Source organism: Myotis brandtii, unplaced genomic scaffold, assembly GCF_000412655.1.
Source record: "Myotis brandtii unplaced genomic scaffold, ASM41265v1 scaffold274, whole genome shotgun sequence".
Lineage (NCBI taxonomy): Eukaryota > Metazoa > Chordata > Mammalia > Chiroptera > Vespertilionidae > Myotis > Myotis brandtii.
Window position 1 is genome coordinate 4,082,616 of NW_005360425.1, and position 15,210 is coordinate 4,097,825.

Below are 15,210 nucleotides of genomic sequence, written 5' to 3' on the forward strand. Positions count from 1 at the left end.
GGAAGTCCTTCCCCTTGAGTTGGACTTGCCCACCTGGTCCCCCAATATTTCAAATTATCTCTTGTCTCTTCATTTTCATTTGTGTGCGGCTCTGCTTCCAGTTCCTGAACCCTGACCCACGCGGGACGTGGGAAGGAAGCACCCAACAGTTTATCATAGGTATGTATGTATAGAAAAAAACAGTACATATAGGGTTTGGTACTATCCACTATTTGAGGCATCCACTGGGGATCTTGGAACATTTTCCCTGTGAATAAGGGGGGGTACATATACTTCTAAATTCAGATATTTTTCTATAGAAATTTTCTCTTAATCACTGTCATAGCCAAAATTTAACATTTTTTAAATGACGTGTAATTTAAAATGGAAGAATTACATCATTGGCTGAGCTTCAGTTATGCAAAAATTTTGTTGTAATTTTGGCTATTAATTCCCACCTTCCCTAATGTCAGTCATTAGTTCTTGCAAACTAGTAAAGTGTTTCAGTAAATAGGTTTAAAATGCACTAAAACTCTTCACTGAAAAATGTTAAAACAGATTAGGAAATTGTTTCCTAGCTTTTTAAATGTGAACTTGTAAGGGTTGTTGCATCATTTTCAGAAGCAAAATCGCATAAATATCAAGCGATTTCCAATGACCAGTTTTCAAAATGCCCTTTCATAGCACAACTATTTTTGGAAAAGCAGTTACATTCTTATTCCTTAGGAGAAAAATGATATTAATATCATCAAAGGGACACGTTTGGTGTTTGTTTTTTCAACATCTGTTAGATAGCTGACTACTATAAGCCTTTTATTATCACAGGGGGGACAAAAAGCCAGCAAAGTAGATACCCGTCTTTTTGTAAAAGTAAAATGCATAAACTAATTTTTTAAATGAGAATAAAATGAGAGGAATCTCTCTAACTGATTTCAAGACTTATAATCTATAGCAGCAGTGGTATTGACTATACGAAGGGATGGACACATTGATCAGTGGTACAGAATGAGGACCCAGAAACAGTCACACACAACGACAGCCAACTGATTTTTGACAAAGGTGCAAAAGCAATTCAATAAAGGAAGAATCTTTTCAACAGATTGTTCTGGAGTAATTGTATATCCACATGCAAATAAACAAACAGAAAGGACCTCAATCTAAACCTCACAATTTATATAAAAATTAACAAACTCAAATAGATCACATATTTAAATGTAAAACATAAAACTATAACTTTAGAAGATAACATAGGAGAAAACATTCAAGACCTAGGGCTCAGTAAAGAGTTCTTAGACATAACACCAAAAGAACAATTCATAAACCAAAAAAAACTGATAAATTGGACTTCATCAAAATTGAAAACTTTTGCACTGTGAAAACTCCTTATGTTAAGACAATGAAAAGACAAGCTACAAACTGAGAGAAAATACCTGTAAACTACATATTCAATAAAGGACTAGGATCTAGAATATGTAAAGAACTCTAAAATTTCAACAGGAAAAAAAATCTAATTAGAAAATGGGCAAAAGACATGAACAGACAATTTCACTAAAGAGGAGATACAAATGGCAAATAAGTATATGAAAAGATGTTCAGCATCGTTAGCCACTAGAGAAATACTAATTAAGACTATGAAGAGATACCACTATGGTCTTATGAGCACAACCAAAATAAAAAAATAGTAACAACACTGAATGCATGGAAGAATGTAGAAAACTGAATCACTTATACAATTCCGGGAGAAATATAAAAGGGAATAGCCATTCTGGTAAACATGTTGGCTGGTTTTTACAAAACTAAATATGCAACTGCCATACAACCCAGCATCTGTGCTCTTGGACATTTATCTTAGAGAAATGAAAACTCATGTTTCACAAAACTCTGTGCTTATGTACACAAATGTTTATAGCAGCTTTATTTGTAATGGTCAAAAATTAGAAATAACCCAGATATCATCCAGTGACTGAAGGGTGGGTGGTAGACTACTATTCAGCAATAAAAATGAATGAACTATTAATACACGCAACAACCTACATGAATCTCCAGAGAATTATGCTGAGTGAAGAAGGCCAATCCCAAAAGGCTACCATATTATTCCATTTATGTAACATTCTTGAAGTGAGAAAATTATACAGAGGTGGGCAAAAGTAGGTTTAGTTTTGAGTACATGAAATAGTTTATTCTTGTATTTTTATTTATTACTTATACTAGAGGCCCAGTGCACGAATTCGTGCACAGGTGGGGTCTGACAAGCCGGCCCCGATGGGGGCCCATTGGGCCGGGCTAGTGGGGAGGAGGGGCCGTGGGCAGTTGGCTGGCCGGCCTCACCCCCAATCTGCATGGTAGGGGCCAATCGGGGGCGGGGCTGACCAGGGGGAGGGGCCGCAGGTGGTTGGCAGCCAGCTCCACCCCCGATTGGGGTGCTGGGGACCTATCAGGGCCAGGCTGGCCTGGGGGGGGCGGGGGGAGGAGCTAATCGGGGCCCGGATCAGGCTGGTTGGCTGCCACAGTGCATGTCATAGCCACCAGTCATTCTGGTCATTCCGCCATTCCAATTGCTGGGCTTTTATATATATAGACTATTTATTTGTATTACAATTGTAAACCTACTTTTGCCCACCTCTGTAGAAATAGAGAATAGATTTGTGGTTGCCAGGGATAGAGGAGAGTGTCAAGTGGGAGGGAAGAGAGTATTGCTTATGGTGTTGGAAATGTTTTGTACCTTGACTCTATCAGTGTGGATATCCTGATGATGGTACTGTACTATAGTTTTGCAAGCTGTTACCATTGGGGGTAGCTGGTTAAATGGTACGTGGACCTCTAGGTTTTTATTTTTTACACTAAAGCATAAATCTATAATTATCTCAAGATGAAAAGTTTATTTTTTTTTAATGTTTCCAACAACTAAATAATGGATGAATGGGAGTTCTAGTATTTTCTGCCCACACCATAATGAATCATCTTGGGCACGCACACAATTTTAGAAGTCGCTGCTGTAAGCTGCTAGTACCAACTCAGTCTTTAGACCCCTTTAACTATTCTCTACATTCTCTTGAAGTTATCTTTCTCAAATGCACATTTGATCATGTGACTTCCTAAAATCTTTACAGGAGCACATAAGGCCTTCATGATCTGGCTGTAGGCCTTGACCCAGTGTATGCACCTGGGCACCAATCTACTCAAAGTTTCCAAATGTGCAAAACCCTGTCTGTGCGATACCTGAGGGCACTCACAATGACATTTCTATGTGATTATCTTATCTCTACTATCTCTAATTGACTTATCTCCAATGCTATCAGGTTTCCTAGCACTTATTAGGAGAAGAATACATCTGAATTAAAAAGCCCATTATCACAGTTGATTACGTTTATTTTGTTTATAACCTCCTGAGAGTCCGGAGGTTTTGATTTCTTGTTGCCCTGAGAACACTAACCTGCAATCACTCCTGCCAGGTACACCAGCCCCACTCGGAGGCCTTTGTGGACCATTTCCAAGGGAATACCCAAAGCGAGCTGCATAATAAGATTCCCCAAGATGTGCTGAACTCTGCAGAGACAAACACATTTGTCAAACATTATGTCTGAGACAGGCAGTTACTTCCTTGGGAGGTTAATAGGCATTGAGGTGGTGTTTCCAGTTAAGGACTTGCTTAACTCAAATTCAAAATTCTAATTTTTTTAGCAGGTAAAGGGGCATTTTAGAAGTATACTTTTATTTTACAAGGTCTGTTTTATTATAACAATTACTGATAAAATCAGAGAGCAATAAGGCTGGCCTAAAGAACATGAACTTGATTTTGTTTCACTTGCACAGTATGGAGGAAATCCTAATTCATTCATATTGAGTTTAAATTTCAGTAGGTTTTTAAGCATTGTGTCTTACAATCTCAGTATATTCTTTAATAAAACAGAGCTGGCAAGAGGAACTTCATTCCCAGGTCTACATTAAAAAGGTTTGTTTTTTTTTAAGCTAATGAGACCCTAGCTGGTTTGGCTCAGTGAATAGAATGCCAGCCTTCGGACTGAAGGGTCCCCGGTTCGATTTCAGTCAAGGGCACATGCCTGGGCTGTAGGATCGATCCCCAGTAGGGGACATGTAGGAGGCAGCAATCAATGATTCTCTCTCATCATTGATGTTTCTATCTCTCTCTCTCCCTCTCCCTTCCTCTCTAAAATCAATAAAAATAAAAGCTAACCAGAATAGGGGGGAAAAGTTTACCTAGCTAAAGTTGGTATCTCCCATGTACCACAATTTGGCTGAACACATTAGAGTACATATGTTTTATAGTTTTTAAATAGGTAAAAATATTTTTAAATGCATTTCATATCATTTTGCTTGTCAAACCTCACAAGCATCTCTGGATAATCTCTGAATGTAATTTGATAAATTCCCACATTAGCGTACTCATCAATTTAGTCAATTTAGTTGCTATGTAGCAAAATGCCTTTTTTTTTTTTTTAAGATTTCAGATTAAAGCAAAAAATAAAAAAATATATATATACATATTGGATCTTCCACAAAGTGCAACAACTTTTGCATTAGTTTTAGGGAGTGTGTTTTACATTATAATTTACTTAACAAAAATCCATTAGACCATTGAAGAGGTTCTCTGGGCATATCTAGCAGAACAGAAAACCTACCTTTATGGCCACAAGCACACCCAGCCACAACTATCACTGTCCAAGCCATCTTCAAAGACATATGAGAGGTAACATAACTCAGCACAGAATTGTCTAGCAATAGCAGTTACACTAGTCTTATGGAGACCTCAGACATAAAGGAGATTTGGAAGTATATGCACTTTGTGAATCTGAACAAGGTAAAAGAAAGCCATACCACCCTGTCCTCTGGCAACAGCTAGAAGATAAGATGACTAATAGCACAGAGACCCCAATGAATTAACCCAAGTATTCTTTCTTCTGCTCAACATCAAGAGTAGAAGTGGCAGAAAGGCCCTGACCTGTTTGGCTCAGTGGATAGAGCATCAGCCTGCGGACTGAAGGGTCCCGGGTTCGATTCCGGTCAAGGGCATGTACCTTGGTTGCGGGCACATCCCCAGTGGGGGGTGTACAGGAGGCAGCTGATCGATGTTTCTAACTCTCTATCCTTCTCCCTTCCTCTCTGTAAAAAATTAATAAGATATATATTTAAAAAAAAAGAAGTGGCAGAAAGATGAGATCCTGTCATATTCCTAAAGTAGAAATATTAATTTTTTTTTATCCTCACCCAAAAATATTTTTTCCATTTATTTTTAGAGAGTGGGAGAGGAAAAGACAGAGAGAAACATCTATGTGAGAGAAGCAATTGGTTGCCTCCTGCACGAGCCCTGACCAGGGCCTGGGCTGGGGAGGAGCCTGCAACCAAGGTATGTGCCCTTGACTGGAATCGAACCCAGGACCCTTTGGTCTGCAGGTCGACGCTCTATCCACTGAGCCAAACCAGCTAGGACGAAATATTAATTTTTTATTCCAAATTTTATCCACCTTCAAGGCCCAACTAGCACCCATGTCATATATGAAGCCATCCCCATACTGATCTTTCCCTCTTTCCGTTTATATTACTGTAGCTTATCCAACACTCATTCCATCTCCCTTCTCTACCTCCTCTACTGAGGCTGGAAGAGCTACTGCTGCCTTTCCCAACCTCTCTTAGGGAGGGACACATAGCTCTGGCCAGTGAGATGCAAGTAAAAGCAGCACAGCCAGGAGACTTAAGAGCGCTTCTGTCTTGACAAAAGGGATGATTTCACCAGTACCTGGTACTGCCTCTTCCCCCTTCCCGCTTCGAATGCAGACTACAGCAGTCAACTTGCAACCATGAGGGAAAGGCCAAGGAAAAAGCAGAGGTGCCAGCACAGGACCGAGTGTCCTGGCTTCATTAAACTGATGAACCAACCACCTACCTCTGGGCTTTTTATATGGGAAAACATTGGTCTCTATTTATTTAAGTCCCTGTTAGATTATTTTTGTTACTTACATATAAAAGCATCTATGCAACCCCATATGTTACATGTCCTACACAGCCTTGTAAATTCTTTTTGAGTGGTTAGTATGTGTCAGGAACTATAAAAATTATGTTATAACCATTGTCTGATTTAATCACAGCAAACTTATGAGGTAGGTACTGTTACCCCATTTTACCGATGTGGAAACTGAGATGCAAAGAGATTAAGTAACTACTATATACTATAATTCTATACTGCCTTGCATTATCAGTTAACTACTTCCTTGTCATTTTAAAGTCATTGAGTGCAGAAGCCACATATGCTCAGAACATACTTGTTAAATGAAAGGCCAAAGTGTGAAAGTGTCTACAAAAACTGAGCAGTTGGTGATTTTGTCCCTGACTTGTCAAGTCTCTGAGCCCTGTGTCCTGCCATGGATGCCTATTTGGCCAAAGGCCAGAGTCATCCTTCAAGGTTCAGGGCTATGTAGGTCTCTTAGACAAAGTTGGCCTCATCTGTAACCCCAGGCGTCCACCAGAGAGGTGGGGCCAAGAGCACACTGTTCACTGTCTGCAGTGGACATGGTGAATTGTGGATTCTGAGTGGGGTCATAGAAGGCTATTAGCACTTAAGAAACTATAAGCGGGATGGTGGGCCGGAGGGAGACTTGGGGGGAAGAGATCAACCAAAGGCCTTGTATGCATGTAGGCATAACCAATGGACACAGACAATGAGGGAGGAGGGGTGAAGGCCGGGGTTGGGGGGGTGGGGGCAGGCTGGGAAAGGACAACGGGGGGAAAAGAGGACATATGTAATACTTTCAATAATAAAGAATTTTTTAAAAAAAGAAACTATAAGCAAAACTAAAAGCCAGGCACTGCAGCTCCTGTGGCTTATATTATTCCAGGTGGATAACAGGATTATACATTCATCAGTGTTCATGAATTATTTTTTTAAGTGTGTGGTGGGGCAGAAAAAGAGGGAGTGATGCTTCATATCCTAAAGGGAACATTCAACAACCAGGTTAACATACTTTTGGTTTGGTAATGATTTGATCTCTTCTCATTAATATTCCTATATACATACCAATATTAGGCAGTTATAATGTAATATGAAGTACAATGGACCTGCACTTAGCACTAATGGGTTGAGATCCTTCCTAGCTCTACAACTTAGCTGTGTGACAAGGAGCAAGTGACCCTAACCCCAACCCTCAGCCTCAAACATAAAACAGTGGGAGTAACACCTGCCTCCTAGGGGTGCTGTGATAATCATGCAAGATTATGGACATGAAAGTGCCTTATCCTATATAATAAAACCCTAATATGCAAATCAACCCAGCGGAATGGAACCACCGATCGCTATGATGCGCACTGACCACCAGGGGGCAGGCGCTCAATACAAGAGCTGCCCCCTGGTGGTCAGTGTGCTTCCACAGGGGGAGCACCACTCAGCCAGAAGCCGGGCAGTGGCGGGAGCCTCTCCCGCCTCTGCGGAAGCGCTAAGGAACAGCGAGCCGAGTGGTAAGGAGCAGCAAGCAGGCCAGGAGGTAAGGAGCGAGGGGTCCCGGACTGCGAGAGGGATGTCCAACTGCCGGCTTAGGCCCGATCCCTGGGGGGTCCCGGACTGGAAGAGGGCACAGGCCAGGCTGAGAGCCCCCCCACCCCAGTTCACGAATTTCGTGCACCGGGCCTCTAGTCAGTAATAAAGCTCTGAACAAATAAATGTTAGGGGTTACAGTGACTTTTAGTCACCTCCAACAGCAGTGACTTAACTATCATTCCTTACCCAGCATGTACCAGCATGTATGAGATAAACCTCCAGGCCTCCTCCCTCTTCTTAGGATTGTAGATAAACGGACTCTCCAAGATGCCCGTGTCCAAGGTGATCCACTGTTTCTGAGGCTTCCACACAGCATAGTAAATAAACACTGCCAGCTGTCAGGGAGGGCAGACATGAATGTTAACCACACCTTCCACAGAGGCCCCATTAAAGCCCATGGGCACCACCTTTGTTTCCAATGGTTAGCTCTCCAGTTGGCCACTTCATACCATGTGCTCAAAAGATGACAGGAACTAAATTTTCCTGCCGTGTATCTGACCATTTAACTGTGGTCGTATCCTACTTCCTCCACCAACTAAAATGAAATGAAGCCACTGAAATTGTAGTTACTGCTGGGCAGGGACCTTGTCTGAAAAATAAAGCTCAATGCTTGGCTGAAAGTGACTGGGAACATAGGAAAAGCCCGGGAAGGGGGATCTGGAGAGGGTGAGGTTGTGTTCTGTGTGTGCTATACTTGCCACCACCTCACTCTCTTCTTACATGCTTTCTAGTCTCTGATCGATGTCTCATCTAAACCCCCAGTCTGTCTGCAGCTCCCCACGGGTACTTGCACTAGTGCCCACCGCCCAACATATTTACCTCCGCCAGGCTGATGGAGATGATGAACACAGGGGGTGGGAGGCAGTTAGCTCTCTCCAAGTACGTTCTTCGGGCATGTTCAGGAAGCATCCATTTTGAGACCATCTTGTGGACCTTCTTATTCTTGAAGGGATCTTTACCTTCCCCATCCTCTCTCATTTTCTTCTCTTCTTCCAGCTCTTCTTCCACGTCTCTTCCCACATTCACATCCTCCATCTGCAAATCCCCAGCAGCAGCCATTGTCCTGGGTCCTACCTACACCTGAAAGGGACGTAAATGTCAGGGGAAACAGATGACTCTAGAGCAGGGGTGGGCAAACTTTTTGACTCAAGGGCCACAATGGGTTCTTAAACTGGACCGGAGGGCCGGAACAAAAGCATGGATGGAGTGTTTGTGTGAACTAATATAAATTCAAAGTAAACATCATTACATAAAAGGGTACGGTCTTTTTTTTTTTTAGTTTTATTCATTTCAAACGGGCCGGATCTGGCCCGCGAGCCGTAGTTTGCCCACGGCTGCTCTATAGTCTTAAGGCCGTGGTTCTTTCCTGGGTTCTCTGTCATTACCATTGGTTTCCAAAGGCTTTCCTGTATGTTAATACAAGGCAGCTGAAGACCTGTTGCCCGAATACTCATGCATATCAGTGTGTAATTGTGACAAAGTGCTAGGGTCTCCCCAAATGAGGGAGAGGGCTCTCAGGGGTCACTTCTGGTTGCATCTATTGCCACCACCCAAAGGGATGGACTGGAGCCTTGAAATGGCAACACTACTTTGTATGGTCCTTCCTTCCCCTCTGCCACAGACTGTCAAGTCAACCGTTAGCTTTGCCCTGAGGGTAATGTGTCTCAGGGCCCAAATCATGCACAATACATAACTGGCCTCAGTTCCATCTAGTTTAACTGAACAATCTCCTTTCCCCTCTTGGTTTCATCTTGCTTCTATTCTCAGGTTTCTGATTCAGAATCAAAAGTCATTTAATGACTATCAACTGGGTATCAGGCACGATGTTGGGGACTGTCACATCTATTAACCATGAATGTTAAAGCATTTAAAAAATAAGTTCAGCCCTAACTGGTTTGGCTCAGCGGATAGAGCGTCAGCCTGCGGAGTCAAGGGTCCCAGGTTCGATTCCGGTCAAGGGCATGTACCTTGGTTGCGGGCACATCCCCAGTAGGAGGCATGCAAGAGGCAGCTGATCGATGTTTCTCTCTCATCGATGTTTCTAACTCTCTATCCTTCTCCCTTCCTCTCTGTAAAAAATCAATAAAATAAAAGCATTTAAAAAATAAGTTCAATTAGGGATGATTCCCATTGTACTAAAAAGTTCTATTGTAAATTTAAGCACCATACATGATCACATTATGAGGAAATAAAATTCTACGTTGTTAACAATACAACTTTATATCTATAAAAGGAGCTAGAAAAATGAGAATTACATCCCCTCCTCCCCAATTTTCTCTTTTCTCCAGATTTCCAAACTTTCCAGACATTTCACAACTTCAAGCCCACCATTTTAGGTGTTTTACTGAAATATATTTCCTGGACTGCAAACATACCTGACCCATTCAGTTTCGCCAAGACTCAGTGTGTGTCTGCCGTCTTCCTTGGCATCTACAGTAAAGGGACCTGCTGTATAGTTCTAGCTAATTTAGGCGCTAGCAACAGGTGAGCGCATTGGTAGTCATTGCAACATTTTGTTTTTGCCTCTCTTCTCAGTCAATCATTTTCATGCTCTGACTTTCATACCTGTCTGTGCCTGCTCCCCGAGAACAGGAGCACCCTGCTTCATCTTATCTCCAGCATCTGGGTGCTCACAGGTGCTGCTTCCTGTCATGCTATCCTTCCCACTCCTGTTTACCTTCTGCTCCCACACCTGAATTTCTCAGCACAATTCACTACCTTGGAAACATGACTAATCAGATTGGCAACAATGAAAAAGACTGATCCATTCATCACACACATACGTCAAGGGGGATCACTTTGTACATTATATAAATGTCTAACCCAGTGGTTCTCAACCTTCTGGCCCTTTAAATACAGTTCCTCATGTTGTGACCCAACCATAAAATTATTTTCGTTGCTACTTCATAACTGTAATGTTGCTACTGTTATGAATCGTAATGTAAATATCTGATATGCAGGATGGTCTTAGGCGACCCCTGTGAAAGGGTCGCTCGACCGCCAAAGGGGTCGCGACCCACAGGTTGAGAACTGCTGGTCTAACCACTACGCTGTATACCCAAAGCAAATATAAAACAGTAATGAGTGTCAGCTGTAGTTGAAAATAAATAAAAATAAGATTAAAAAATATGAAATCAGCCTGGCTGATGAAATATAGTCTTATATGAAATAGCTCAGTGGTTGAGCATCAACCCATGAACCAAGAGGTCACCAGTTCAATTCCCAGTCAGGACATGCAGGAGGTAGTTAATCAGTGTTTCTATCCAATGTTTCTATCTCTATCGCTCTCCCTTCCTTTCTCTCTATAATCAATAAACATATTTTAAAAATATACACACACACACACACACACACACACACACACTAGAGGCCCGGTGCATGAAATTCGTGCACTGGGGGGGGGGGCCCCTCAAACCAGCCTGCACCCTCTCGCAGTCCAGGACCCCTTGCTCCTTACCACCCGACTGCTCACAGCTCCTTACCGCCTGACTGCTCTCTGTTCCTTACCACTCAGCTCACTGCTTCTTAGCACTGTTGTGAAGGTGGGAGAGGCTCCTTCCACCGCCGCTGCGCTAGCCAGCTGTGATCCCAGTTTCTGGCTGAGCAGTGCTCCCACTGTGGGAGCTCCTGCATTGAGCATCTGCCCCCTGGTGGTCATTGAGCATCATAGTGACCGATCATTCTGGTCGTTCCAACAGTAACAGCACTTAGCCTTTTAGATTAGATAGATAGATAGATAGATAGATAGATAGAATATGTATATATGAAATCTCACACACAGATACACACACACACTCAGATCAAAACGTTCTCATCCTACCAGTAGGAAACAACTGGGGTAGATTGTTAATGCAGACAAAAAAAAAAAAGGCAGGAGGTAGTTAATCAGTGTTTCTATCCAATGTTTCTATCTCTATCGCTCTCCCTTCCTTTCTCTCTATAATCAATAAACATATTTTAAAAATATATACATACACACACACACACACACACACACACACACTAGAGGCCCAGTGCATGCACACTCAGATCAAAACGTTCTCATCCTACCAGTAGGAAACAACTGGGGTAGATTGTTAATGCAGACAAAAAAAAAAAAAGAGCCACATACTAAACCTGACAAGCTCAGGAGACACCTGCATGGTGGACCTTATAAATTCAGAGATTGAATGTAACTACATAGGATGATCTGAACATAAAAATTCCGAACTAAAAGTGGGTCATGACTGTAGTCATGTCCTAGGCCTGTAGCTTCCTTGACAAAAGTCTATCTCTACCTTCAATGAGCCTGTGTACTGTCTTAAACCTCTTCTCTCTCCCGCTTTGATTCTAATGCATACAATAAGCTGCAAAATTGCCATTCTCTGGAGCATGTTCTCAATTCATTGAGATTTTGCTTCCCAGAAATTGTCATCATTTTGGCTCAAATAAACTCATAAAAATTCTCTACAAGTTTGGACAGGTCTTACATCGACATTAGAAAGAATGGCTCTGGAGGAGTATAAAAGACAGCCTTCTGGTTAAAAATGGAGATGTCCCCCCTATACCCCCAAAACCAGAGACCTTCCTTTCATGGCTTCGCTAGTATTCTTCAGAAGCGGAAGAGTGAAAAGAACTTCCGTACTTCCCGGCCTTATCTGGCAGAAGCATTGCTTGTGTTGTGAATCACTGAGTCAGTGTGTTGGCCAAGGATTGGAAAGAGCAGGGCTGTGCTCCTTTACCCAGAATGGTTGTCTGCCATTTTTTTTTTAATCTGTGGAAATATAAATGTCCATAAGGAGATCTACACAGGAGGCCTTTGACATCAACAGGGAATTTTTCCAAAGACCCTTCAGGTGTCCTCATTCACTAAATCTCATGTAGTGCCTCCCAAATGAACGTTGTAAATTATAGCCAGAAAGTTTTAAGTGATTCCATTTCAGACCCTAATTGATTCCATAAATGCAAAAGAAACGTTATTTATAAAATTTGTTGTGTGAGGAGTATTAACCATGTTCAATGCTTTGCACCCGAGGTCCCAAAGAAGAAAATAAAAAAGGAAACTTGCTTAGTTAATAGTACATCTTTTCATTTTTCATAAGGTTTAATCTCTCAAAGAGCTGTTTCTGCACTGGCTGACAAACTCACTGAAGCCACTAGCCAATGCATTTTTCCTTGCATCTGTGTGACACACATGGTAGATCTCTGGATATCAGAGATCCTACACACCACTGAACTTGACATTCCATGCCAGTTTATCCAGAACTTCTCTTTGTGACCAAAAAAAATCACTTTCTCGGGCTTCTTCACTTTGTTTTCATGCTTCTCACTGGCACTAGTAACTGATTTATTTTCCTGAGTCTTTTCTACTCCTGCAACAAGAAGCAAAGATTTTAGTCACCACATGCAGGTTACATGAAGGCTATCACTAGTAGAGAATAAATAGTGAAGTCACATGAGATGTCAAGGTGGAACAGGAGGCCTCGTTCATTAACTAGTAAATGACTGGCACAGGTATAACCAGTCTTGCAATTCACACTCACTCACAATGGGCCTTTGAGAGTAGCTAATGAACTACAGAAACTGTGATGAACCTGCAAATGTGGAGCACTTGCAGTGTACTCTTTAATAACACTTATTTGGTGATCATTTGTTACTCTTCTCAGAGAATTCCTCATCTCATAAATCTTGGTGGGCAGCAGGGACCACTTCCTATTACTGAAGCGCAAGTTAGAAATACTCACTTTTCCAGGTTCCTAAGCAGCTAAGACTAAGGTACATGACCCAGCAGCTGCATTTGCTTAGGATTTTTTAGGCCAGAGCTGGGAATGGGAGAAATTCTTTACAGCGGTGGACTAGCCAGTGGTGGCGGCAGTGTCCGGCGTCCAGCCTCGCTAATGGGGTCAGTGTGGTCTCCAGCATCCAGTTCCAGCTGTATCTTTGACAAAGGCTGCGGCAATGAGCATACAGCAGCAACACTGAGGCTCTCTTCACCCACCTGGCTCTGTGATGTGATCTTTGTAGAGTTCTAGGTGCCTGATCTCCCTTTGTTTCTGCCTAGTTCCCAAACCTTGTGTCTGCAGCCTTCTCGTGATTTTTGTAATCTACCTGTAAAATTATGGTATACTAAAAAATATATATATTTGGCCTTCAGCCCCGTCCTTGGAATTTTCAAAGTGTTAGCAGTGAGAGGAACATCTTTGTTATTTATAATAAGCCCCTTTCAACCTTACCTGAGTTTATGCTAATAAAGTGACTCTTGGAGGATTGGGGCTGGCTGCCAGGAAACAATCCTATGATTAGAGAGTTGGAACTTTCAGCCCCAACCTCTGGGGAAGGGAAACGGGCTAAAGATTGAGTTTAATCACCAATGGTCAACATTTAATCAGTCATGCCTATGTAATGGAACCTCCACAAAAACACTAAACAAAGGGCTTCAGAGAGCTTCCGTGTTGGTGAACACATCAAGGTGCTGTGAGGGTGGTGCATGCAGAGAGAGTGTGGAAGCCTCATGTCCCTCTCACACACCTTGCCCTGTGCATCTTTCCCATGAAGCTGTTCCTGAGTTGTATCCTTTACAATAAACTGGTAATAGTAAGTAAAGCCCTCTCCTAAGTTCTATGAGCTGTTCTATGAGCAAATTATTGAACCTGAAGAGGCGTCATAGAAACCCCAATTTACAGTCAGTTGGTCAGAAGTACTGGGGGCCCAGACTTGCAATTGGCATCTGAAGTGGGGAGAAGTCTTGTGGGACTGAGCCCTTAGCCTATGGGGTAGTTAGTGTCAGAATAGCGTGGCGTGGAAAACTCACACATTTGGTGTCAGAAGTGTGAGTAAAAATAGAGAAATACTTTTTTCTTTTACTATCCAATGTGCTTTCAATAAAATTCACTTACTGGTGCAATCAGCCACAATCAGTTTCTCTCCCTTGCAACCAAGAAACTAACTAATACATCTGAACAGCTGAGGAACTCTTCTAAACTCTATCTGGGGCAAGTTAAACTCATTTCTTATTCTGTATTTAGGAGACATAGTGTAAGGAAAGCACAGAACCAGGAGACCTGTTTTCTGGTCTAGCCTCTGCCACTTCCCAGCGGTGTGACCTGCAGCAAGTCCCTTCTCAGCTCTAAGCAACAATTCTCTCATATGCACAGTAAACAGTCTGCACTAGACCCGTAGTTCCCCAAACTGGCTATGTTTTAGAATCCCCTCAGACATTTATTGTTCATACAGATTCCTGGGCCCCACCCTGAAGAAACTAATTGAATAGATTTAGTAGATCCCTGACAAGTATACCAGTGAAGTGGAGGCAGCAGCACCTTTGAGAACCACAAGCTAAGGCTCTCTATGGCCCACTCCATGGCACATACCCTGGAAGAGATGGTTTTATTGCTGTATTCCTCGTGCCCAAAAAGTTCCTGGTGTACAGGAAGTGTTCAGAAAACACCTGCATCTGAGAAAGGGTATACAGAAACTCTCCGAAACCTTTCTGTAAATCTAAAATTATTTCAAAATAAATAAAACGTTTATTGAAAAGAATACTAGAGAGAAGAAAGGAAGAAGGAAAAAAGGAAAGGAGGAAGGAAGAGAAGGGAGGAAGGGTGGAGGAGGGAAGAAGGGGGAAGAGGAATTTTATCCACACCACATTAACTAAGAGTCTTGTATCACTGTATATTGAAAAGCATCTCTCATCACCTTTTCCTCTG

General features: G+C 42.2%; 1 protein-coding gene across 4 annotated transcripts in view; it reads right to left on the reverse strand.

Moving 5' to 3' along the window:
- Nucleotides 1-15,210, reverse strand: part of RHBDL2 (rhomboid, veinlet-like 2 (Drosophila)) — a 44,546-nt gene that overhangs the window by 18,714 nt on the left and 10,622 nt on the right. For 3 of the 4 annotated variants that reach the window (XM_014541606.1, XM_005868630.2, XM_014541605.1), the window contains exons 2-4: nucleotides 8,345-8,605; nucleotides 7,712-7,860; nucleotides 3,413-3,525 (exon numbers count right to left, since the gene is read on the reverse strand). In XM_014541606.1, coding sequence (XP_014397092.1) covers nucleotides 3,413-3,525; nucleotides 7,712-7,860; nucleotides 8,345-8,584 — 502 coding nt within the window. In that variant the 5' untranslated portion in view covers nucleotides 8,585-8,605. Of the gene's footprint in view, nucleotides 1-3,412; nucleotides 3,526-7,711; nucleotides 7,861-8,344; nucleotides 8,606-9,900; nucleotides 9,990-15,210 lie in introns of those variants that run through there. The other variant, XM_014541604.1, reaches the window with a different exon arrangement.